Source organism: Anopheles coluzzii, chromosome 3, assembly GCF_943734685.1.
Source record: "Anopheles coluzzii chromosome 3, AcolN3, whole genome shotgun sequence".
Classification (NCBI taxonomy): domain Eukaryota; kingdom Metazoa; phylum Arthropoda; class Insecta; order Diptera; family Culicidae; genus Anopheles; species Anopheles coluzzii.
Genome location: NC_064671.1, coordinates 81,700,689 through 81,724,011, shown reverse-complemented (window position 1 = coordinate 81,724,011; position 23,323 = coordinate 81,700,689). Strand labels below are relative to the sequence as shown.

General features: G+C 44.4%; 1 protein-coding gene and 1 non-coding gene across 7 annotated transcripts in view; one reads left to right on the top strand and one right to left on the bottom strand.

Moving 5' to 3' along the window:
* LOC120956591 (uncharacterized) overlaps positions 1-21,987 on the bottom strand; it is a 122,426-nt gene extending 100,439 nt beyond the window's left edge. For 4 of the 6 annotated variants that reach the window (XM_040378198.2, XM_040378200.2, XM_040378201.2 and 1 more), the window contains exons 1-2: positions 21,636-21,986; positions 19,880-20,459 (exon numbers count right to left, since the gene is read on the bottom strand). In XM_040378198.2, coding sequence (XP_040234132.1) covers positions 19,880-19,931 — 52 coding nt within the window. In that variant the 5' untranslated portion in view covers positions 19,932-20,459; positions 21,636-21,986. Of the gene's footprint in view, positions 1-19,879; positions 20,460-21,635 lie in introns of all 6 variants that reach the window. The other 2 variants (XM_040378193.2, XM_049608339.1) reach the window with 2 other exon arrangements.
* Positions 1,766-1,836, top strand: Trnae-uuc (transfer RNA glutamic acid (anticodon UUC)). The gene has a single exon. It is a non-coding gene; the product is annotated as a tRNA-Glu (tRNA).
* Positions 21,988-23,323: the final 1,336 nt, after the last annotated feature.

Genomic DNA, 23,323 nt, shown 5'->3' with positions numbered 1-23,323 from the left:
CATCCTGTTTCTTGAGTGCCGTATTGTTTAGGAATCTAAAAAGGCATAAATTCGAACGGGACTGAACCGCAGTGAAGAAAGCTGCGACTGCCGTAAGTATGTGCTAAGGAAACCCGTTTTCCACTGTGCGATAAACATCGCTCGGTAAAGGTAAAGAGCTTGCACTGAAAGGGGAGGGTGGATTTTTGCGTGCCTTTTTCGTGCCCCGCTGGAAGTAACCAGACATCCAGACCGGGATACTACCGTGGGTCGCGCCAGCAGGCGATGATTTATGGTCAGGAAAGAACTCCTCATGCAAATTGCCTCCCTATATCCTGGTCTCTGCTCCTGTGACTCACGCACAACCGGCAGTGGGCCAGTGGTGAAATATCCTTAAAAGGACAATAATGCTAGGCAACGACGATCAAATTCCCGCTTTCGGGCCCGCCGCCCGCCAAAGTACTCGGCCAATTTTATCTTCCATTCGCCTTCGTAACTCGCCTCATTTATGATGCCTTTGCACTTTGTGCTGTTGTTACTGTCGTGCCGCTGACAACGTATTCTGTTTGAATGAATAATAAAACGAAGGAAAATTGCTTCGATTCGTGTACGGATCTTGGGCGGAAAAGGTTCGTCATGATTGAGCTCACGATTTACTTGCGATGGGAACTGGTGGAGACTACGAACCGCTACGTGCAGTACGTGCTGTGACGGGGTCTTTGGAATCTGAAATTCATATTTTTTTTCTTTTGAGCAACTACACAGAGGAGTGTCTCGGGAGGACCAGGAACTGGTCAGCTGGCCGACCGGATGCCGGTAGAATAGCGCATCCTTATCGAGGTGAGCGCAATGGGTCGTAAATAAAGGGGCAAGGAAGTGTACACGGGACGGATGAAGGTGAGAAAACTTCACGTCTAAAGAACGCTGGCTGAGAACAAGGAAAGTGCTGTCAACTGGTTTTGCGCGATATTTTTATCGATTTTTGATGGGAAGGGAGCATAAAAATCGATAATGTCTGTGGGGGAGAGTATGCGTATGATAGCGAATACAAAGTTTTGTCTGAATTGTTTAAAACGATGCAAAAGAGGCTTTAAAAAGATAATGGTATTGAGGTATGAAGGACATCGTAAGTGGCACAATTAACATTCTTGGAAATTGAGTTCTGGGAAACTACTGACATGAGAAAGATGGATACCTTGAAGGGTAAGATAGACACCTCTATTGCCCACCATATCCTGGTACGTGCAACGACGTTCAATTCAGCCGTAAATTTAGGAATTACATGCGCCTCTTCTAACACCTCTAAGAATGCACAATCTAAAGCATTATTGGAATTTCGACCACTTATAGCTGGCGTTGTTCCAGCTTATAGAAGAACAGTTTAGGACTTCCCTCTAGGAAATTATTGTATTCCACAACACCAGCAAGTTAGGTGGACCATTGACCTTCAGGCCATTTTTCACCATGTCAAAGTTATTTTTTAAATCTTTGTAGTCTCACACATTCTGTTATATATTCCTGAATGAACCGCTTCTTTTTGTGGATTAAAGTAGTCCAAGGCGTGGCAGGACATTGGGTATCGTGAAGTACCTCATCAGCGTGGAGCGTGAAACGGCACAATGTATAAGCTGCTGTTTACATCGATCGTATGTTTCTCGCATATTTTTAATGCTTTCTCTAGTTGCTGGATAGTATAGGTCTTCCGATTACCCTAACTCAAGATAGTTCATGGCATCTGTGCATCACCAATTGATGTTTGCTCGCTCTCCATCTTTTTACACATGCCTCCCATAGGTCTAGTGGCTAGGATAACTGGCTTTCACCCAGTAGGCCCGGGTTCGATTCCCGGTATGGGAAAGTCTTTTTTAATAGGGGAATGAGTTCAAATGGCTTAGTCTCTACAAAAATAAACAAAAATCTTTACCCTACGACAGAGTGTGTCGTCCGTCCTCCTCACTTTGGTGTTAAATGTATAAACCACTGGAAAGTAACAATTTTTATTGCTTTCATTGCCATTCTTTCACGAAGTTTTAGCCAAATAATCACGACAAATCATTCATTTAATAACACTGTCAAAACTATAAACTATAAAGTTATAAAGTTCTTCATCCATAGCAGTCAAATAAGATCCAGAAGGGTGCGCAGGATTGGGAATTTGTTTTGCTTTTTTATTTAGCCCATTTTGCAATTATCATACCAAAAATCTTCTCAAATATTTTGTTTTATTTTTAGTCTGGATGCTTTTCAATAACTACTTTACCATGTACTTATGACAAGTGTACATCTTATCCGTAGTTTCCGTGTCTACCTACCTTCCCCTATATAAAACATAATATTTAGAGAAAAACTAAGCTCCAATATGTAAACAATCTACAATCTATTTGATTCTGAAGAACGTTCAAAGTGCTTTTCCGATTATCTGCCACTCAAACGGTGTGAGATAAATTTCAGAAAACTGGTAAAAAATATTGAGAGCGTTAAGGTTGACTTAAAGTTTGAGGATCAAATATGAATAAAAATAACTATGTAACCATAATTTCAAAACACGCCTTTTTTAAACTAATTTAACTTTAATGTCAATGCTGAGCTGGTTGAACAACAAAAACAATGTGCTAGAAAAATATTTAAAACAACAAAAGCCTATATTCAATAGAGTTCTTGTCTTCTTACTTATTCGCACTATACAATTACAACAAAATCAGAAACGGTAACCATGCCATTTGTTGTACGTATGTGTGCGTGTAGGCAATCTCGGCAAACCACAACAAACACACTGACCGATAAAGTAAGCAAAAGAACGGGTGTTTTGGCGTATAATGTACAAACAAAACAATACCGTCCACCTTCCACTCCTGTTGCTCTTCATCCCTTTTTTCTCCGTGCTGATTACGCCATAATGTTACCCATCTTTACGAGCCCTCTTTCCCTCCTTATTAGATGGGCGTCCTCTTTCGGCAATAACGGCGGCAATGGTGTCCCATCCAGTCACAACGCGCTGCCGAAGCGGATATGATTCGCAGGAAGAAAAATGTCCTACCTGTCACCTACTAATTTGATAATCATTATCCCGTCCCAGTGTCCCAGGGTTGCTCCAGCACCCCCATCGACTTGTGATGTTTATGCGTTCCCGGTGGTTTGCTTATTTGCCGAACTTTCCTCCCCCCCCCCCCACCTCACACTGTTGGGCTCCATTCCTCCAACCGTACGGAGATAAACTTGGCATAATAATGCGAATCGTAGGCCCCGAGCCTTTCTTCCCGTCCAGCTTGGCGCGCTTGCCGTGGGGGAGCCGTTTCGCAACAACGCTTGAGGGAGAACATCATCATCCTATCCGCTATCGATTGGCTTTCCACTTACCGAATCTTCCGGGGGAAGGCGAGGAAAATGTCTAGAGCAAAAGCGCGCACACACACACATTCTGTGTGGACAAATCACCATCTGGGCTATGACGAGTGGTGTCGCTCCCGATAGGGCAATAAAGTTAGGGAGCGCAATACACACCGGTGAGCGCTGCCAGGTTCGGTCTCGCTTATACCGAAACACTTGCACGATGAAATACACGCACAGCTTCCTTCCGCGGCCTCACAGGCTTCACGTGTCCGTGCCGCTTATCATATCCTGGCGAGAAATGTCTGCCCCCCCCCCCCCCTCCGCCCGTACTCGCCGCACTCTTGCAATCGATTTCATTCGTTAGCGAAATTGGAGCAAAGTTTCCTGCTTGCGCCGCTGGCGCCCGTGCCCTCCCAACCGGTGTATTTTCAAAGTTTCGCACCGCGAACCGCTCCCGGCTGGGCGCTCCAGTCCCGAGGCGACGAAAGCGAAAGAAATCGAATGGAATATTTGATGAACCTATTGCCACTTCAATCGGGCGCCCGGGTTCGGGAAAGTTATGCGCACACGCGTTTTGTGCCTGGGAGGAGTGAGGAACCGGTGCGCTTTACCGGTGCGGCAATCGAAGGCATTCAGGTCGTAGCGCGCATTGGAATGCGGCGAGGGGGCGCATAAGTGGCTACAGGGAAGCTCGGAGCGTTACACACATATATCACGTTCCTATCACGCGTGAATCGTTCATCTTAGGACAAGGTGTGGGTGGGAACGATATCGTTCGGGGAGTTGTAAATAAGTTGACAGGGCTTTGCGCCCCCGTCCCGATGTTGTATTGCGCCGTTCTCAACTCGCTTTTCGTCGTATCCGTTACCAACACACACACACACATACACTATACACGATTATCAGTACGTGACAGTCAGACGGTCGTTCGATTTCCGTACCGGTCGTGCAGTGCAGTTGATGGAAAAGTGGAAAATTGTATTGAATTTTAATAACACGCTCCCGACACACGGACACCCGGCCTGGTGACGAATTTGTGCCTTCCATTTGTGCAACACACAAAAAAAAAAGGATGCCCTTGACATCTTCACGAGGCTGGATCGGGCGATGGAAAAGTTTTCTGTGTCGCTGTTTGTTTTGCATTCACTCACCGGCACACAAAGCAACGCTTCAATTCGGTAGCTTTCGCGGTTAAAGCACACTGCACGTTCCGTCCGTCATCAAATCCATGAGTGCTGCCCTAGCTACTGCTTGGGTCTGTTTCGCCAAACGGCAGGCCGTCTCGTGTTTTGTGCCAAAAAGGAGATGAGATGGAAAAGTTTTTGTCTGCAGCTCGCCCGCACACCTGTTCGTAAATGATAATTTTCCAATAACAGCTGCATGGGTATAGCAATGCTTGGAGTTTTTGTTTTGTTTTTTTTTTTGGCATAGTTGACGGCAAGCGACGAACGACTAGGAGGAAATTCGCTAGCTCTGTTGAATGGTTGTTTGGCTAAACTTTGTCTTTGTATCTGGGACGAATTTGTGTAGCTTTAAGATTAGATGAATTTAAGATCAGATAAAACCTGTTTGGATCGATTCACTTTTGGGAATGAAAATAAAGTGTGTTGGTGGCGTTTTCAACACTTTCAACAACACTTACTTTTTAAAAACTTATTCATTTAAATATTTCTTTAACAAAAGCTCATCTTTCTTCGTGGAAGTGTTGTACAGCAAATGCTTACCGGACACTAACATATTTTTATGGTGCAATGTGATGTGATTTCTATAGTTTAGTCATGTCTGATTAAGTTGATCGAAATTGTTCCTTTTGATTAAACATAGATAAATGAAACATAAAATTAAATATAAAAATAGTATTGGTTCAAGTTTGAAGCCTGTCAGAACTAATTTATTTAAACAAACAGCATTAGATTTAAACAGAATTTTGTTCGAAATTAAATTGCTGCAGGGAAATTGATCATTAAAATTTGGTTTTTGTTGTTGTATTTCATTGAATATTTATCAAAATATAGCTTATTGTACACTAAAACATGAAGGTGTATAGAAATAGCGCTACGTAACACATCACTTTTTCATCGTAGCTCGGGCAAAAGGCCTAAAGCCTCTATAAAACAATAAAAAAATCTTATCGTCCTATTTTTTTTAACAAAAATGCTTTAAAACATTATTGAAAATCAATTTTGAAAACGTTATCATCATATAAATTTCATACTGTGTACAATTTTACTGCACGTAACTTATGGTTCGGAAGATTAATCAAATACCGCAGCAATCACTCATCAGCTGGCTACAGCGCTGTATAAAACCTGCTTTAAATAGCATTAAATTTTAAAGCTTCCACTGATCATATTTCCCCCAATCGATCATGATGATATGGTGCAGCTCTGAAGCTGTTAAAAAATGAACAAATATTGCTTTGCCTCTTCTATAACATCACCAACTCTTCGCTTTCTCATGCTGTGACGGTCCACGACCAACCAATGACAGCCAGCACTGCATCACGCACTCGCTACCAAACGGTGCAGAATGATTTGATTTGTTTGCTACAAACATAGTTACCGAATGTTCAGTACCGTGTGCGTTTCCAACGCGTGCGGAGTGATTTATTAAAAGGATCAGTACTGCCGGCATCGAACGCGCGCGCGCTCACACGGTCCTGCCACACACTTTCACATTTGGCATGCGTGTGCCGCATGCTGAGGATATTTTTCATCCTTAACTTGGCTCTCAAATGTTTCACTCCCACCCCCCCCACCCCCACAGGATCGTTTCGCATCGCGTTCGGGTGTACCAACTTTCAAACCCACACTTCGGGCTAATGGCGCCCGGCCAAGGTAATGGATGCGAGCATTAGCTTGTGTGCGGCGGAGCAAAAGCATCCCTTTGGCGGACTGCGGCTAAGACTGTCATAAGAATTTTGATGCTCAACAAACAGTGAGTAAGATGTGGGACGCTGAAAGCCAAGCCGAAAAACGGAAAGCAAAACAGCAACGCTAACGAGATAAAGAATGAAGAGCTCGCATACCCATGTATGGCGACAAGGCGTCATCACAGTACCGTCGACTCCCGCCCATCGAAATGAGTGCAATGAATCTTGCCTTTCTTTCGACACTTTATTTCCCTTTACCCGGGCACAGTATGCAGCAACTGTAAAAGTTTTCCCATCCGCAGTAAAACATCTTTACGAGCGATAGTGGAGCGTGTGTATTGCGAAGAAACTGGGGAAAATGACCCAGATGCTTTAAGATGAACCACGGACACGGAGTGATATGCGAGAGGATGGAACCGCTACCGGAACGCATCCAAGCGAGTCATAAACATTTCGATTCCAACCACACAAATGTCAGTCAGCAGTCGGACTGACTGGCGAGGCCAAGCGCGTACTTAAAGTCATGCTTTTTGAACTTGAGTCGAAGAATGAACCTTCAATTGGGTTAAGCACTACTCAGCGAAGAACGTCAAGTGCTTTACTTGACAACGTGTAACTTTGTGATATTTTGAAGCGAAATCATTGAGTTGGGAAAAACATCACGATTATTATTACATTCAAATGGAACGGAGGATGGAAAAGGTAAAAAAAAAATAATTTTGATCATTTGGAATGCTATGGAATGATGACATCAATGAATTCAATGTTGAAGGAATCACGAATCCCTCATGAAACAGAAGCAATTACTTTCGCCTAAAAGTATGCAACATGTGCGACAAATTTATGTTATTAAATGAAATGCGCCTTAAGGTATGCAATTGAGCTTTTAGTTTGAGTGTAATCGATGGGTTCTTAATTTCATGCAGGGTTGTGAAATACAATGAGTGGAAAAAATTAAAATAGTTTCAACAGAATAGGCAACGAAGTTTATAAATATTTTGAAATATTTTACTTTTGTTCGCCAGTCTCTGTTGAACTTAATGTAGCTGAAAATATAGTGAAAAATTCACCAACTTTCTAACAACCCAAACACAAGCTAGTGACCTTTACCGGTCCAACCGTGCCGCTTTAGGAGCTTCATTTTTATGGCTTTGACTTTTGCCTGCCGAAACATAATAGTTCCACCATTACGTGGTTCACACAAAAACCTTCTCCGTTTTACGACTTTTTGACCGGCCAGCAACCGCTGTTTTCCCACGTCTCCGCCTTTTTTCCGTTTGACAGTAAATGAATTTTGCACCGAGCAGAAAAAAGAAAAGCTTATTTATCTAGCCAGTCACTCGCTGTCAATCCGCGACAAAACCAACCGAACCAACCCGAAGAGTGTCCCTTTTTCCGCCAACCGGGTAGAGCTCGGGTAACTTTTTCCTCTAGCATTGCATAATTAAACAGTGTTTCCGGCTTTTACGATTCACTCCCACTTTCTACCCTTTCCACCCTAGAAGAAAGAACAAATCAACAAATTGCCGGTTCTGAGGGCCAAGAAAGCGGTGACGTTGTGCTGTGCTTAATGTAATCATCCGAAATTCGATGAATCAATCCATTGGGATAGGATTTACATAATTTCCTTCATTTTTTAAAGTCTACATAAATCCTTCCTTCCCTTTTCTTAGGATGAGTTGCACGTGGTGTCTTTTCAGTGTATGGGAGAAAAGACAGAGAGAGAAAAAAAACGAGCAAGGCTTTAACGGAACACCCCAAAATCACAAGCACCGGATTCATCTAGTGAAATTGTGACGGGGCCCAAGATTAGCATAAATTTGATTACCGGTACAGCAGGCTGCCCCAAAAAAGAAGGGAGGGTAGTAGCAAGTCCGCAGGGTTGGCAAAATTAATTCCACACAAACCACACGGAGTGGAAAAAGTGGGCAAATTTGGCGCAAAAATAAGCTGACATACTTGTGCAGCGCTGCTAAAGGTTGCGACCCGAAGCGGATGATTAACTAATATCGTGTGAAAAGCGATTTAACCACCGGCCTGAATGTGGCACACACAAGCACACCTGTGCGTTGAATTTGGTTTGCTTTACCCTAGGTGTATGTATATTTTTTTCGGCTAAAAGGTGATGAAACATATAATGCCCACCAGGATACATCAATTTCACACCTCAATACGCAAGCCACAAGGGGAAAACACACACACACACACACAGGCACACACCGCAGTGTATGTATGTGAATGTACGCTGCGTAGGGAAATTTAGTGATTTGCGTATCCCGGTTGCTGCGGGATACGGGAATTATGAATGAATGGTGGGTAATAGCAATCGGGGGGAAATGTGCATGAAATTGATTTTACGCTTTTTTAAATCAACCATCGAAACCGATGCGAACGGGCGGTGTGGTTAATGGTTGCAATCAAGCATGATATACGGGTATGCAATAGAATCTTTTTATAGCACCTTTTTAAGCCCAGTACCACGTGTTTTAGCATTTGAGTGTATACTTTTAGGCGTCGATGTAAAACTTGAGCTAACAATTGCGTCACGTTTTATGTTATTTTACTACAAATGATTTTTTTGTATCGATCGCAAATCTTCGACCTTATATTTACCTAAATATGGATTAAGTAAATGATTTTCAAAAAATATATTGCATACTTTCGGGCTGATTTCATTCGTGATGGAGCTTATGAGGAATGAGGTATGAGAAATTAATTAAATTGTTATTTTAAGTCCCTGTTTGTGATGTTTTGGTATTCCCTCAATTACCACAGATCATTGGCATTCAGTAGATGGCCAAAGAGGGTAGTTTTCTATGTTTTCCGCTCCGTATATCGTCATAATGAAGACATCCTGGCAACGATGGTAAAAATAACCACAACAGGCACGACGGTTTTGAGGTCAAAAATTGACCTGACAACATCAAATCGGATCTGTCTTCGGAGTCACAGACCGCGTCACGTACCGCTCTGCTAAGCTCGTTCTTATTGACGTTCACAAATCCCTCCAAAAAAAATAAAAAAAATGAGACCACCAAACCAGCAACTGCAACTCCCTACCATTGCTACAATTGCAATCGTTCTTATGAATATTCAGCCAAACGAACTCAACGACCCGAGCCACTTCGGGCGCGGGGCTGTGATGCACCTGTCTTGTAGTACCAGTGAACCGTTCAACGGGATGGGATTGTTCGGCTTCCTTCTTCAACGGGGAAGGATTATGAATATCACATTGTTCGACTGAATAAAACATTCGCCCCGGCTGGTGAGCGTCCATCGCTGTCCGCCGGTGCGAATGTAGAGTACGAAGGGATGCCTCAGTTGGTGTCCTGGTAGGTGACACAAACTGCATTTCATTTGCATGTAGCTCGATCGGTTTCAGAGGCAAATTTAGGTCGTACCGATGTATGTGTGAGTGTCAACAATTCTTAGTAAAATCGAGATAAAGGTACAAAAAAAAGACAGACACTGTATGGTTTCATTCGATGGTGACGTTTTGCAACGATTCTTTCACCTTGGTTGTGTGCAAGATTTCACACTCAGGGGCTAGAGACGTGTAATGGAGGGAAAAACCCGGAAGGAAGATCAACCTGTGTCCTGCACGGTTGTATTACTCTGTGAAGAGGAGAGAAATCGAAAAACTGAATGATGGAATCGAACAAGACAGCCATTAGCACACAACTCTTGTCCACTAAGGAAGGGTTGCTAGGAGGGTGGAGAGCGCTGATTCAAAATCGGTCGATTGCCATGGAAAAGTGCATGAGTTTGGTGACGTGATGATGGCATATCAATTGCCCGGGTAGCATGTATGGTCAACGCTTGGAAGCAACTTCATCGCCGATTTCGTTCTATATTTAAATCAATTCCCTCGTCCGTGCCTCTCAGCAACTATCTATGCACGCATACGGGTCGCATGCAGGCATACAGGTCGATCCGGATAGTGAACAATTATACACAGCCGTGAGGATGTGGGAAGTGCAAAGTTTGCTGTCACTTTACATATTATACAAAACGTTTCCAGGAAAGCAAAACGTTGATTCGTCTTGTGCTAATGGGAATCACTTCGCTGGGAGTGCATGCTGGGTCGGTGTGAATGTGTGATGGGGGTTGCTAGCGCATCTCGATGAATATGGAATTTAAGTGTTAGTTCAAGTTAGTGGCCTAACAATTTATCGGGTAACATTTTCATATGTGTTTCATAGAAAGGCTTCAGCGTATAATCGCTTTTCAACTGGCAGAGGCTGGTTAGGATTTTGGAAAAAAAACCGCCTTAAGGTATGCAAATATTTTATGCAAAAAAAAGCCACAGTTTTGATATGGAGTTATGTTTATCGGTTTGCTCTCCTTTTTGAACAAATTTTTGAGGGAAAAACAAACAAAGACTTTTACTAAGTAACTACACAATTTGTTGACAAACTTTTACAAGGGAATAATAATTTTATATCATTTAATTTTTCACAATTATTACAACATATAAGCATGAATTACAGCAGGATAGGGTTCACTGATCGAGCATTAATAGATTTATTTTACATTTCTATTTTACGTTTGATTTTTTAAGTGCAGTATAAAGAGTTACGATTTGATCCATATCCAATGTGTTTGCTCTACGTAATGCCTTATATTTATATTCTATATCTAACCATCACGTAATTGTGTGCCAAATTGCTCATTGAATTTGCAGCGTTATCATATCGACATTCACGCTAGAATGGCAAACTTCAAAACTCTTTCATGTCATAATTTGATTGATTTTACAATTACAAACGGTCAATAATTTCCACAATGTTTCATAAAAAACAGAGGTTAAGCTCGTACAAACGATCCTGCCTTTTGAAGATAAATTATGGAAATTTGATGACCGGTATTGGATTGGAAAATAACGCCATTTAAATAGCAAGCCATACATTTCCGACGTTCAATTATTTACCCTAACGTGGCCATAAACTATTTTAAAGCAGTTAAATTACCATCCATTGCAGGCGGCGATTGTAGTACCGGTGTGCAATCAATAAAATAAATGACCAAGCTGCCCGTGCTTTCCCGTGTGTTGCAAAACGGTAATAGTATGTTAAAATCATTCGTTCAATATGGATGAACCTGGTCGGTATGGAACTATTGCATTATTCGCAAACGGCAACTCTGTCTAGTGCGGCTTTAACTCTGCCTCTGCGCTAGCTTTAACCGTGTGTCACTACCAATGCCCGCTGTGCCAACTATGTCACACAATCGCTTCTGTGGGAGTTAAAACGGGGAATAAAAATTAAAAAAAAAAACGAAAGAATGAGTCAACGAAACAAGCCCGAGTACAACAGATGTCATCAAAATAGGGACGATTATTCGAGGCACAAATCATAAGCGCGGTGGCGTGGGGGTTCCTCCGTTTGTCAGTTTGTGCCGGTCTGTGCCAGTCTCTGCGCTCCGTCCAATAGTCCGCGAGCGAAAACTATTATTAGTAGTTCCGTCCCCGAGACCGTGCCAAGAGACACGGCCCGCCCAACACACGTCAGTAGCAGCCCGGTCCCGGACCAACTGAATCGTGTGATAGCAGCAACAACTACCAGAAAAAAGCATCATACTATACGAGTAGTCTTATTCTATTCGGTTGGGCTGTGCGGAAGGATGGTTTAAGGTTGATGATTGGAGCAGATAATAAAAGCCGCTGACGTGCGAGCAGACCCCCAACTGGATGAGGACGCGACCAGAGCATAAAACGGCTGATAGGCTCCGCAAAAAAAACGGAAGACAGTGAGCAACGGAAGAATGTAGAATGACACACACACACACAAATACAGAGGGAAAATAGAACCAAACCACACGGGGGCGTGTTGCAGGGAATGATATTGGAATAGGAAGCGAACCCTCCCCCACCTCCCACCTCGAACAGAGTGACAGCGGGACAAAAGAGATATGTGGATGGTATTTTTATATCAAACTTTCAGCACCAGGATGTGACGCGGCACACGAAGGAATCCTTTCTGCCCCGACGGACAAGACTCCCTCGACGAAAAGCCCCGTGAAAAGGATTGGATGGGCCTCGCAGAGCAGAGTTATGGGTAAGAGGGCATTGAAAGAGAAGGGTTTGTCCACTCGCACACGCCAGCTCGTCAGAAAAAGGCCGCTTCCCGAGCCAACACAGAACAAGCGACGAACAAGGGGTTGGCCCTGAGCGAGCATTACAGTGCGGTTGGTTTGGCCATTTGCTGCAGAGCGGAAGGTGAAAATGACGCTGCCATTTCGATGGTCTTCTTTGTCCAACGCTGTCAGAGGGGGCAGGGGCGTTAACGAGCAGGACATGAAGGTTACGAAGCCTGTTTTTCGCCCATTTTCGCCCGTAAGGCTTTTTTTGGAGGGGTTAGGCTTTTGCAGGCAGCTTTTGTGGTTGCTTACGCTCCTAAGCGATGTGCATGTGACGTCGAACTGTTGGTGGCCATGTCGGTGGGTGTGCTTAAAGTTTGGTAAAGATCTGTCTTTCTATCAACTCTTCTCCTGGATAGTCTTTCAATGAAGGCTCATCCCCCAAAAACGTAGTTTAAAACCATTCGAGCTAGTTCTGAAGCCTAAACTAACCGACATTGAAAAGATTCTCCAAATAGTCTCTAGCTCATCAGGTGGATGTCATCAGGAAACCACCATCTATAACGTGCCAGTTTGGGACAACAGTGGCCCAGCTGCCACAGCTGCCCCAGAGTGCAAATGTACTGCAACCAACGAAACGGTACGATTCAACGCGAGAATGTTTCGTTTGAAAACAACCAAATTAAACTCCCCAGTGCCTGCAATCTGTGCCTTATCGCGCCTCGCTTGAGATCGCGCACATTAAACGTTTAGCATCCTGAAAACAGTCACCACACGGTGGCCAAGAGCAACAGTTTCTGTGTCTGTGATGCTCTTGCTCCCTCCCTTGGACCTCGCTGGAGGCTTCCCGTCCTGCCCAATGACCGTCCAATGTTTGCCGAATGCGGTGGCCGGCAGTGTGGCAGTTTTGCGGTGTACCTCAAGAGCAACGTCTCCTGCGGTGGACGGAAGCACTCCCATACGGCTCAGCCACCAATGCTCCACGGAGTGGCAAAATCAATTTTGCAATTTTCATCATAATTTCACCGTATTTCCCGCCGGGCGGCCGGTTTTTTTTTTTTGTGAACCATCATAATTTGCTGGACCACGTTTTTGGACCACCCGAGAGAAGGAAGAAGACACAGTACGGCACAAAGCACAGCAAGCAGCCAACTTGCCGCTTTTTTCTTTCTTCCTTCCCATGTCCGCAGGCGATACGGCGCGACCCCAAGGTGAGCATACAGAAATCTCGACAAGATTCCAAGCGGAACGTGCCTCGAACACCAAAACTCGTGTGACTCGTGTGCAGTGCACACAGGGCAGGGCGGCCGCTTCCGGCAAAGCAGGACCTACGACTGTTACGCCGCGCGCTAACGCCCGCTTCTCGCACCATCTTGAAGCTCTGAAGTTATAGCACATTTTGTCAAGGACGAGTGCACGAGTAATGAAAGGAGCAAAAAAAAGCGCAAGTTGTGCGTCCTGCTTCTTCCTTTTGTTTCGTGATTTCACCGTACTGTCTCGGAGCAGTAGGCCCAGACTTGCTCCTGGTGACCTGCAGTCATGCAAGCGCTCTGTCCGTCGCGTTTTGCCCGCCGTGCGACGTGCGACTAAGTTGAAATCCTGCAGGGCAAGCATAATGCCGCTTGACATGCAAAACGGTTTTTAAGAACACTTAACTTTCTTTCACCGTCAGCTTTTTTGTACGTTGTTTTCTTCGCCCCTTACTTAAGAGAGCTTGAGCGTTTACCGACCCAAAGGGGAGAAAGGGGGGGGCCGCTTGAAGGACTACACAAGTTTGCACACGACACACAGCGATATGTGAGTTAGAAGCTTCCTGCTTAACCACTTCCGGTAAAGGCTAGCACACAAGAAGTACAATACTTGACACTCGGGAAGATGCGAGCGTCATCAACGTTGCGGCTTAGCTGCTTACAGTCCAACCTGGTCCATAATGATCACGCCCAAGGATTAGTGCCCCTTTTGCCGCCACCTTTCGTTCTGAAGCATTCCCGGGTGATATTTTCCAGGCCGCTATTTAATTACACTGCCGGACGTATTAAGACAAATAAAGGTGAATAGACCCGAGCCACCCGGGTGAAGACTGGCAAGCGAATTTGTGGCGGTTATGTCACTCGAAACGGTACACGGCTTTCTCGAGCTGTACACTACAACCATTGACCCTGTGCCACAGGTCACAGGTTTGCTTGAAAGTGGTGATTAAATGTCTCAGATTAGTCTAAGAGCTGGACGCTCTTCGCCCGGGAGCTTTCGCCCGGACAAGATTAGTCGAGAGTGTTGACGTTGACAAAACCGCGCCCGGACTGGGCGAACTCCGCAGAACACTCACCGAGGGGATGGGCAGTTTCAAAGGCGATGAGCGGTTAATGACAGTTGTCAACACAAAGTTGTAACTTTTATTCGTTGCTTAAGGAGTTTCCTTGAGGTAGTTGCGGTGGCCAGCTGCAATCAAGCGATGGTGAGCTGTTTATAATGCAAAGTTAAAGTGCTTGGAGTGCGTTGGAGACGCGGGTGGAATTAAAATTAATATCTTTTTTAATGGAAGAATTTCAATTTCTGGCTTATCATTGTGTGGCTTTGAGCATTTTTAATGTGAGCTTTAAATGGGAGTGTTTGTTTATGTTTTGCTAGAGAGCTCTTCAAACAAGATAGCTCTAAAGAGAGGCCCCAAAAGGTGTCTCTGTATCTGGGAAACCAGATCTAGCCAGTGTTTCAGAATTCAGCAGCTGCCGTAAATGCCTTATCTCCCAAACTTCAAACGAATATCATCAACCTGAAATCCTGAAAAGTGTGAAAGTCGGCTCCTCATTACAACATATTACCTTATCGCACCAGCTCATCTCTTCTGCCGAAGTTTATCCTAATTCCATTTATGGCATTTTCCCTGCCCTCCTTCCCCATCAACTCATACCATCGCTTCTCCCCCAGCGGTGAATAATTTCTCACATAATCCATTTTTAAACCCTCAAAACTGTCTTCCAGCATGGAATTGGAAGGCTTGAACAAACCGTGCCGGAAACAACGCGGGAGCAAGAGGTGCGAGGGAGGTTTTTACCTCTTCCGTTCCGTTATCCGGAAATTTAATTAAAAAGATCCCATCCGTTCGATATCCAAAAGCGGTAAAAGAAACACCCTCCATCTCCCGGCCGGCGCTAGTTTTACGAAATGTTTCGATTAAGCAGAATTTTCAGCCCCGACCGGGTTTGGAAATGGATTTTCAGGGCTCTGTGCACCGGGAAGTTTCGGTAGGTGAACTGAGGGAATGAGTTGAGGCATCATCGAAAGAAAAAAAAACATCACAATAGGTCCAACCAATGAGTGAGTTTAAAAGGTAAGATTAAAAACTAAACTATCCAGTTTGGAAGGGCGAAACCAGCTGGAAAGTCTGTTCGAAAACGTTTTTTGTCCTTCGAACCGGATCGTTCACAAATCCGATACTGGCTGGTCGTTGTCTGAGTGTTTTCCAAGGGCCTTAAAGTTTTCCATTTCATTACGCCAGCTGGAATGAGTGGAAGAAACATCAAAAACAATTCCAAGCTCTTGTTTCCCATCCACCCAGCATCACTGAGTGGGTGAGTCTTTTCAGCTGGAAAAGCTTTCAAAACCATGGTACGTCTGGTATGACCGGACAGGGGACGAGTACACTGTATCAAACTGAATAACAAGGAGCTTTCCGTAAAGCAACAACAACAAAGGGAAAGGAAACACAATCAACCCGTCCACCAGTATCGGTTTCGATCGGTAGAATCAGAAATTTCACCATCGGCCAAAGACAGCTCGATTGCTGATTTGAGGCCAGCTGGCAATAGAAAACTATCAAACGAAAGCTCCTTGCTCCACTTATTTCACCCTATCCCGCAACGACGATCTCGAGCTCGATTAAGTAACTAACTTTTGGGGTATGAAAGAGTTGGGTCTCCTTGGCCCAACAGAATCAATGCTGACCGTTTCGGGGTGTACTACTACGAGAGAGCCCACTGCACTGCCCACAAAACGTTCCGTAAATCGGGGATGGGCAATTTCCGGTCAACTACAGACGGATCCGGGGTGTGTATGCTGTATCGATTCCGATTGGAAATTGAAACACATGGTGAGCGGAAGCCGAAAGCAAGCAACTGTACTGCAACTGCATTTCGGGTTCGGCTGCCCAGGGTATGTGTGTGCTGGCTATGGTTAGCTTCTGCCCAAGCGAAACCACTTTTTGTGGGAAAGTTTTCTCGAAGCACCAGTGTCCCCACATGCTCCCCCCTCTCGCTTCTGGCCGATGAGTCAATAAAGAGGGATCTTCCTGCAGCGCCAAACTTTAGCACCGGTTTCCTGTCTGCTAAAGGAAGACAGATCCATATTTTAAGATAACGTACAGCGGGCACATACACAATCACCCTGATTTGCCCGAACATGAGGCTCCTGGGAGTGGTTGTAACGCTGGGAAGGAGTTGGGCTAGGATTGCTGTTCTGTTTCCGTATGTATGTGTGTGCGTGTTTCTACTTTCGGCCAGCCGGTTTAAAGCAATTGCCCTGGTTTCTGGTAATGAAAGCACTTCCACGAGAAATCTAGGACAATTGGAGTACTTCCCGCTCGGTTCTTCATCTCCGAACGCTGCTCCGAACTGCTTCTCGCCGTAGAGCTTTCCTCCGACCGGGGACAGTGGCTTTGCGTGGAGGGAGTGAAAATAGGATGAACTTGAAGCTGAAATCGATTTGCTGGTGGAACTAGCGGCGTGATGTGCAGGAGAATGGGGAAGGCTAGAAATAATGCAGTCTTTCCGTGATGATGTTACGGATGTTCCCGGTCGCTAGAAGCGGCCAATGTTAGCCAAGTAAACACAATTTATCGCAGTGAAGTTGGGTGAACGTATCTGGGTGTGTGTGTGTTTGATTTTTGCTTTACTTTCTTTTTCCCCCTGTGCTGTGATTTTTGTTACAGTGTATTCTCTTTGGTACGATGCTGAGGTCGATCGAACTGCCCACACAAATTGGGTGCTATACGTGAAGCCTTCCCTAGTTGGAATGCCAGTGGGTTCATAGAGTGGGCTGATAGAGTGGATGAGAATATACAGTGTTGCAGAATAGAGTTGAAAAATTGTCATAATAGTAAGGTTAGGAAATTTGGTTAACTGAATAATGCAATGTTGTCAAGCGAATTGCATACCTTAAGGCGATAGGCGATCAACTTGTTTTCGTACAGTAAAGTTTAGATTTTTCAATGTCTATCAAATTTGTATTGCTTTTAAAAAATTAGATGATATGAATTTTATTTATTGTATAAAAATATTTGAACCGATTCATTAAAATAAATCAAAAATATTATACTTCTAGCATATAGTTTATAAAAATTATAACCATAAAGATCTTCTTCTTTTTTGACACAAAACTGTTGTCACTCAAGGCCTGCTCGCTCGTACCACTAGGAGGCTATGCTTTTATTGACCTTTTGATTAGATATAAATAGGATCTCAATCCTACGTCCATTCGGGGCTTGAACCCAAGACGAGCATGTTGTTAAGTCTTACGGCCAAGCTACACGTACCGGACGACATCGGACGATGCCATAAAATGTAGGACCGCAGACAAGAGATTCGCGTCGGGCCGGGCCGTGTCGGATCACAGCGGGCCGATTTTGTGTGAGATTTGACAGTTGGCGTTAACGGATTTATGGCATCGTCCGATGTCGTCCGGTACGTGTAGCTTGGCCGTTACGAGTTGATGACTGTACCACGAGGGTGGCCTGAATTAAACCGGGTTTTTGATCTACAGGTTATAAGTTAACCAATGGACAGATGTATATTGCTCAGATGTTGAAACTAATCCAGAACCCACAACGATACTGGAATCTGTATTCCAGCTTCAAGAACTCACACCGGTTCCGAAATTGGCCCTGAACCATAAGCAGTCCTGGAATTGATTCCAATCCTTAACCGACCTTCAAAAGTATTATCAATCTTTACCGAGTTCTTACATTCATTCCTATTTTATTCCACTTTAAGAACTGTAAAGGTTCTAATGACGACTGAAACTATTAAGGAACAAATCATAATCGTTCTTCAAGGCAGTACGTACGAATAAACTTTAACTTTTATGGATTCCTTATTACAATTACATATATTTTCAAGCATGTGCTACGATCTGACAAATATCTTTAAATTTCGTTGGTAGAAACAAATGACTTGCACAATTTCTTAAACCTACTTTTTGATACCAGTTAAAACAGCAGGCAAAGAAAATATTACACCACTTCCTGGCCTTTGTATTCGCCAACTTTAAATCTCCCCATCGACCACAGCACACACACTAGGGTTAGGGTGACGCCGCTTACTCCATTAACGCTATAAGAAATTGTTTCACACTTACTTTGTGCGCGCGTTAATCCAATTTAATGTCCTTTTATCACCCACACCCACGGCTGAACGATGTAAAAGGGATGCTTTTAAGGAAGCCTTTTTTTTCTGTCCACATCAACGAAAAACTCCCGCTGGCACTTCAGAGCCGTTAGGGGAGCCGTTGGTCCAAGGCAATCCCAATGCCTTTACGCGTGCGTTCTTGCGAGATAAACATACTTGCAAACTAAGCAAAAAAACTCACACACACACAAATAAACACACTCACGCTAAAACACATCGTATAAATCTTCATTTGCTGGCGGGCACTAGTCGCCGGCCTCCGCCAGGAGTCACAAAATGGTCAGACAAACGGCGTCTTTCGCTGGTCGGAAATTTGACCCCGGGAATCAGCTTCCCCCAGAGCGATCGTAAAGGAGATTGCCGCGACTGCAACCTGTTACCCGCGTTTCCCGGGGCAACAGAAGTCATCAAAAAGTACACACGCACACACCACCACACGGCGGCTACACGGGGACCACGCTCACGTACACGTTCATGAATTTGTAATGGTTCGAATACCATAAATTCCCATTACATTAGTGTAATGCGCACCGCAAACGCGTATGACAAAAGCGTAATAATGTTTACCGTGTTCGGTTTCCGCGAGCCGCTCCGATGCCACCCGCCACGGGGCGCTCACTGTGTGCAAGCAAAGCGAACAAAGCTCCTTCTCAAGGCTCCGGCCACAAAGCTGACCAAGCCGTTACCAAGGCGATCCATGCATGGCGAGCGTCTTGGTAGGATTTTTATTACCATTTTCATGGTGGCCTCTTCTGCTGCTGCTTACTTTTAGCCCGTCACGACCGACACACACAGGGATGCTACCGGAGCAAGCAGATAAGACGCACAAGGAAACAATTTATTTCATTTCATCCCTGCCTTCCCACGCCGAACGACGCGATAAGCCGCGGGAAATAAAGTGTGAACAAATATAAAACCAAAAACAAACAGTCGCAGTCGCGGTGCGGCACGAACGAGCACTCCAAGCACACACATTTCCACTGGTAACGGTTTAGCTTGCAGGATGTAAAACAGCAAACGGGGTGTACCATAAAAAGCTGATCAAAAATCATGTGACAAATGGTCAATATTTCAATTTCGCGTGCCCCCGAAATCTCGAGGCACGTGCCTATCTTTTTTATAATATTCCTGTTTTAAAATAACTGCGAAAATTGCGCTTTCCACTTTTCTTATGGTCTAAAAAACGAAAAAAAACGGAGTGTTCGAGAACACGCTCACTCACCTCCAAGCAGCACGCAGAGTAATCCAATTTTCATGCCCGTTCGTTTATCCATTTTTATGATTTCACGCACTCTGTTCCTGCGGGCAGTCTTCGCGTTGTTGCTATCGGTGTAAAGTAGGTGTGCGGAAGCGTTGCTACTGCTGTTGCTGCTGCTGCTGCTACTAAGCTGCCTTTTCAACCGGAATCAAATCAGCTGAGTGAGGGAAACTTGTCGAGAAACACGCTTCACGAGATGGTGGAAAGTGGGGAGAAAAAACACGAGACAAGCACATGAACACACACACACTCACTCCTGCAACACTTCCCACTGTTGGGCACTGTGATAGGGTTTTGTTTTCGCCGCCTTTTCCCTTGCGGAAAAAAATTAAAGATGGTGGGGGGATTGGAGGGAGGAAATTCTACAAGCAAAAAGGAGGAGGAAGAAACACACACACGCACGTACACACAGACAAGGTGTACCAGAATCACCTGGACCACATCGGGAGCACACACGGATGCTGCTACAGCACGCGGGTTTGCGAAGGGATTTTACCTAACCACGGCACAGACACACACACATACACACACACACACTTTAATGCTGTGAAATAACAATCAAAGAATGAAACTAGAAAATTAAATTTGAAATGATTGGAAAGGGGAAAAAAACTTTTAAAATATTAATAAAACCTCTTTTAATGCCTTTTCTTATTTGATTCTATTTGATTTTGATTTGATTTGATTCTGATTGAATTCTAAACACTTTTGTGCCACTTTAAATTGCTCACTATTACACGTAAAGCACTAAAATCACTAAAAAAAATACAAATTGAAACCCACAATTTCTGGAAAAGTTTCTACACACCTGCTTAACTGCTTATTTATCGCTCTCATTCACGATTTTCCCTCAAGTCACGTTGCGATAGTTTCACGAAGAAAAGAAAAAAACCAACCCAACAACGACCCCGAACAGTTTTGGCGAGAGAGCGTACTATGGCTCGGGCACAGCTACAACCTGTTTTCACTGCCGACCGATTTTCCCTTTCGAGTTTTCCACGTGGTACAGCGGCGAAGGGAAGACGAGCTTCGTAATTTCATTACGAATGCGTCTATTTTTGAAACCACTACAACTCAATGTCCCGCCGTCGACGTGATTAATCTAACTCGAACGGCCGTCTTCGTTCTCGTTTCCCATTCCGCTCTCTCTCTCTCCTGCTGTTTTGTTTGTATCTCACTCTCTCGCATCGTTTTCTTCCGTGCCCTAGATTGTGTTTATTTTCATGCGGAATTATTACGCCCCGTGTTGTATCTCACTCCGGCCCTGCACACACATACGGGCGTAGCAGGCTGGTGGTTTAAATTGCTGCACGATTCGCTTACAACATCACCGGCCAAAGCATAATTAAAGTCGGTCCTTCGGACAGTCTGGGCAGGACCCACAAATCAGGGACGGAAAACGCAAAAAATAGTACCTATACCCATCGGTACGGAAAAGCTCACAGCACTTCTCACCGAGCAGACGATTTTGCTCATTCTCGCTCAACCCACGGTTGCTCTCTTGCTGAAGGAATTTTCCCGTGTTAGCGGAAGAGTCTTGCCTTTCTGCTCCAAATCCCTTCGGTCCTCGCCTGCAGCAGCGGCAGCAACCTCAGGACCGCTTCCGTGGATGGTGGTGAACGGTTGGGTTTGATATCGTTCGGCTTAGGTTCACTTTTTATTACTGTTTTATTATGGTCAGCGGCCAACGTAACCACAAGCGGAGGAAATTGGTTTAAACCTTTTCTTGCACTTTGCTTTATCTGCCACTTGCCACAGTTACTTTACAACACTTCCGGAACCGGATTCGCCAACGATCGATCGCGACCAACCAACTTGGTTTCACATTTTATTTGCAATCTGCTTTTGGAAAATATGTCGCACTTAGACGGCAAGAAGCGCTCGCTTTCACGCTTGGAAGAAGGATTCGTTTGCTAAAAACACTCACACACTCACACACATAGACCCAGTGCACCCAAAACAGCGAAAGGTGACAACAGACGACGAACACGAACGCGCGACAAACGATGGCGGTAGTTTCGAACCGTCGGCTCTGAGAGTCGGCACGCGAATGACTGCACGCTGCGGGCCCGTTTCTCTGAGCAGCGCGCGAGCGTGTTCTTTGCGGGTGAAAGCGGCCGCTGCAACAAAGCGGCTGTGACACAACATCGACCCGAACCGTGGCCGAGTACGGTATGTGGGGTATGGACTGGAGAACGGTGCACGTCGCAAGCCATGCAACACGAGAATGATGCTGAAGGAAAGCATAATTTAAAAAAACCGGTTTTGGGAATAATAAAAATATTTTGTGTTTAATTTGTTGTGATTTTTGGTTTTTAATGATTTATTTAGATTTATTTAACTGTCTTTAAAATTTTCAGCTGAAATGTGCTTTGTTTTGGATTGCTTTTGCTTTGTCAGGGTTTATTTGTTTCGCCTTAATTTAGGCAAATGCTTAAATTCAATAAATGAAAACGCCTAAAACTATGCAAAATCAGTTACTAAAGATACTTTTTACAAAATTTGCTAAATTGACATGTTTCTAGTGAACCATCAAGAACCGTTTTATAGCATCTGCAGTTTTATAGCATCTTTAAATTTGACGAGAAAATAAACTCTTAGCTCAGCTTTGTTGCGCGACATTCCGAACAGGACCCGAGTGAAATTAATGCGAGAGCAATGTTTACACGCGACTCAACGTACACAATTTATGTTTCCTTTTTCCTATGTTTGTAATCGAAGAAGTCTTACCTCTCTTCTCACGCATCAAACAAAACCGCTCTCTCACAACCGTACACCAGGAAGTGAGTTGAGCAAACAGAATAACCTACTCTCACACAACAACATCGCTCGGAGAACGCGCTCGCCGCTACACGCATCCGTAAACATGAACCCCCGCGAAAGAACGTCATGCAACGACCGACCGTCACTGGGTCAGGCGATTGTATGTTGAGGAAGTTCACGTGCGCCCTTCCGTGTTCGGGGGTTTCGGGCTCGCAGCTTGAAGTGTGCTCGAGAGAGAGTGTGAGAGGGCAGCTACGAACGTACGAGCAAAAAGGAACCATCCGACCGGACATTAACCGGCGTCCGTTGTTGCTTTTTGCTTTTGCGGGATCCACTTCTATTTTCATCCTTTCGCACTCTGCTGGAAAGCGTGTTAGAGGTTAAAGCACCCTTGGACGGCGAACGACGCCGTGAACATGGACACGCAAGGTCTAGGGCGTTGGTGAGGTTAGCATAAGCAACGGTTTGCTTTTTTTATATTGTTGGTTGGGGGAAAAGGATATGAAAGATTATTTGCAATAACATGACAAAGAGGGACGAGCTATCTTGATAAATTTAATGTTATTTCTGGTAGTTCTTCGACATAAAATTTGCTTTATCGCTTCGAATAGATTTTATATGCTCCCGAAATAATTTTTAGTTTTA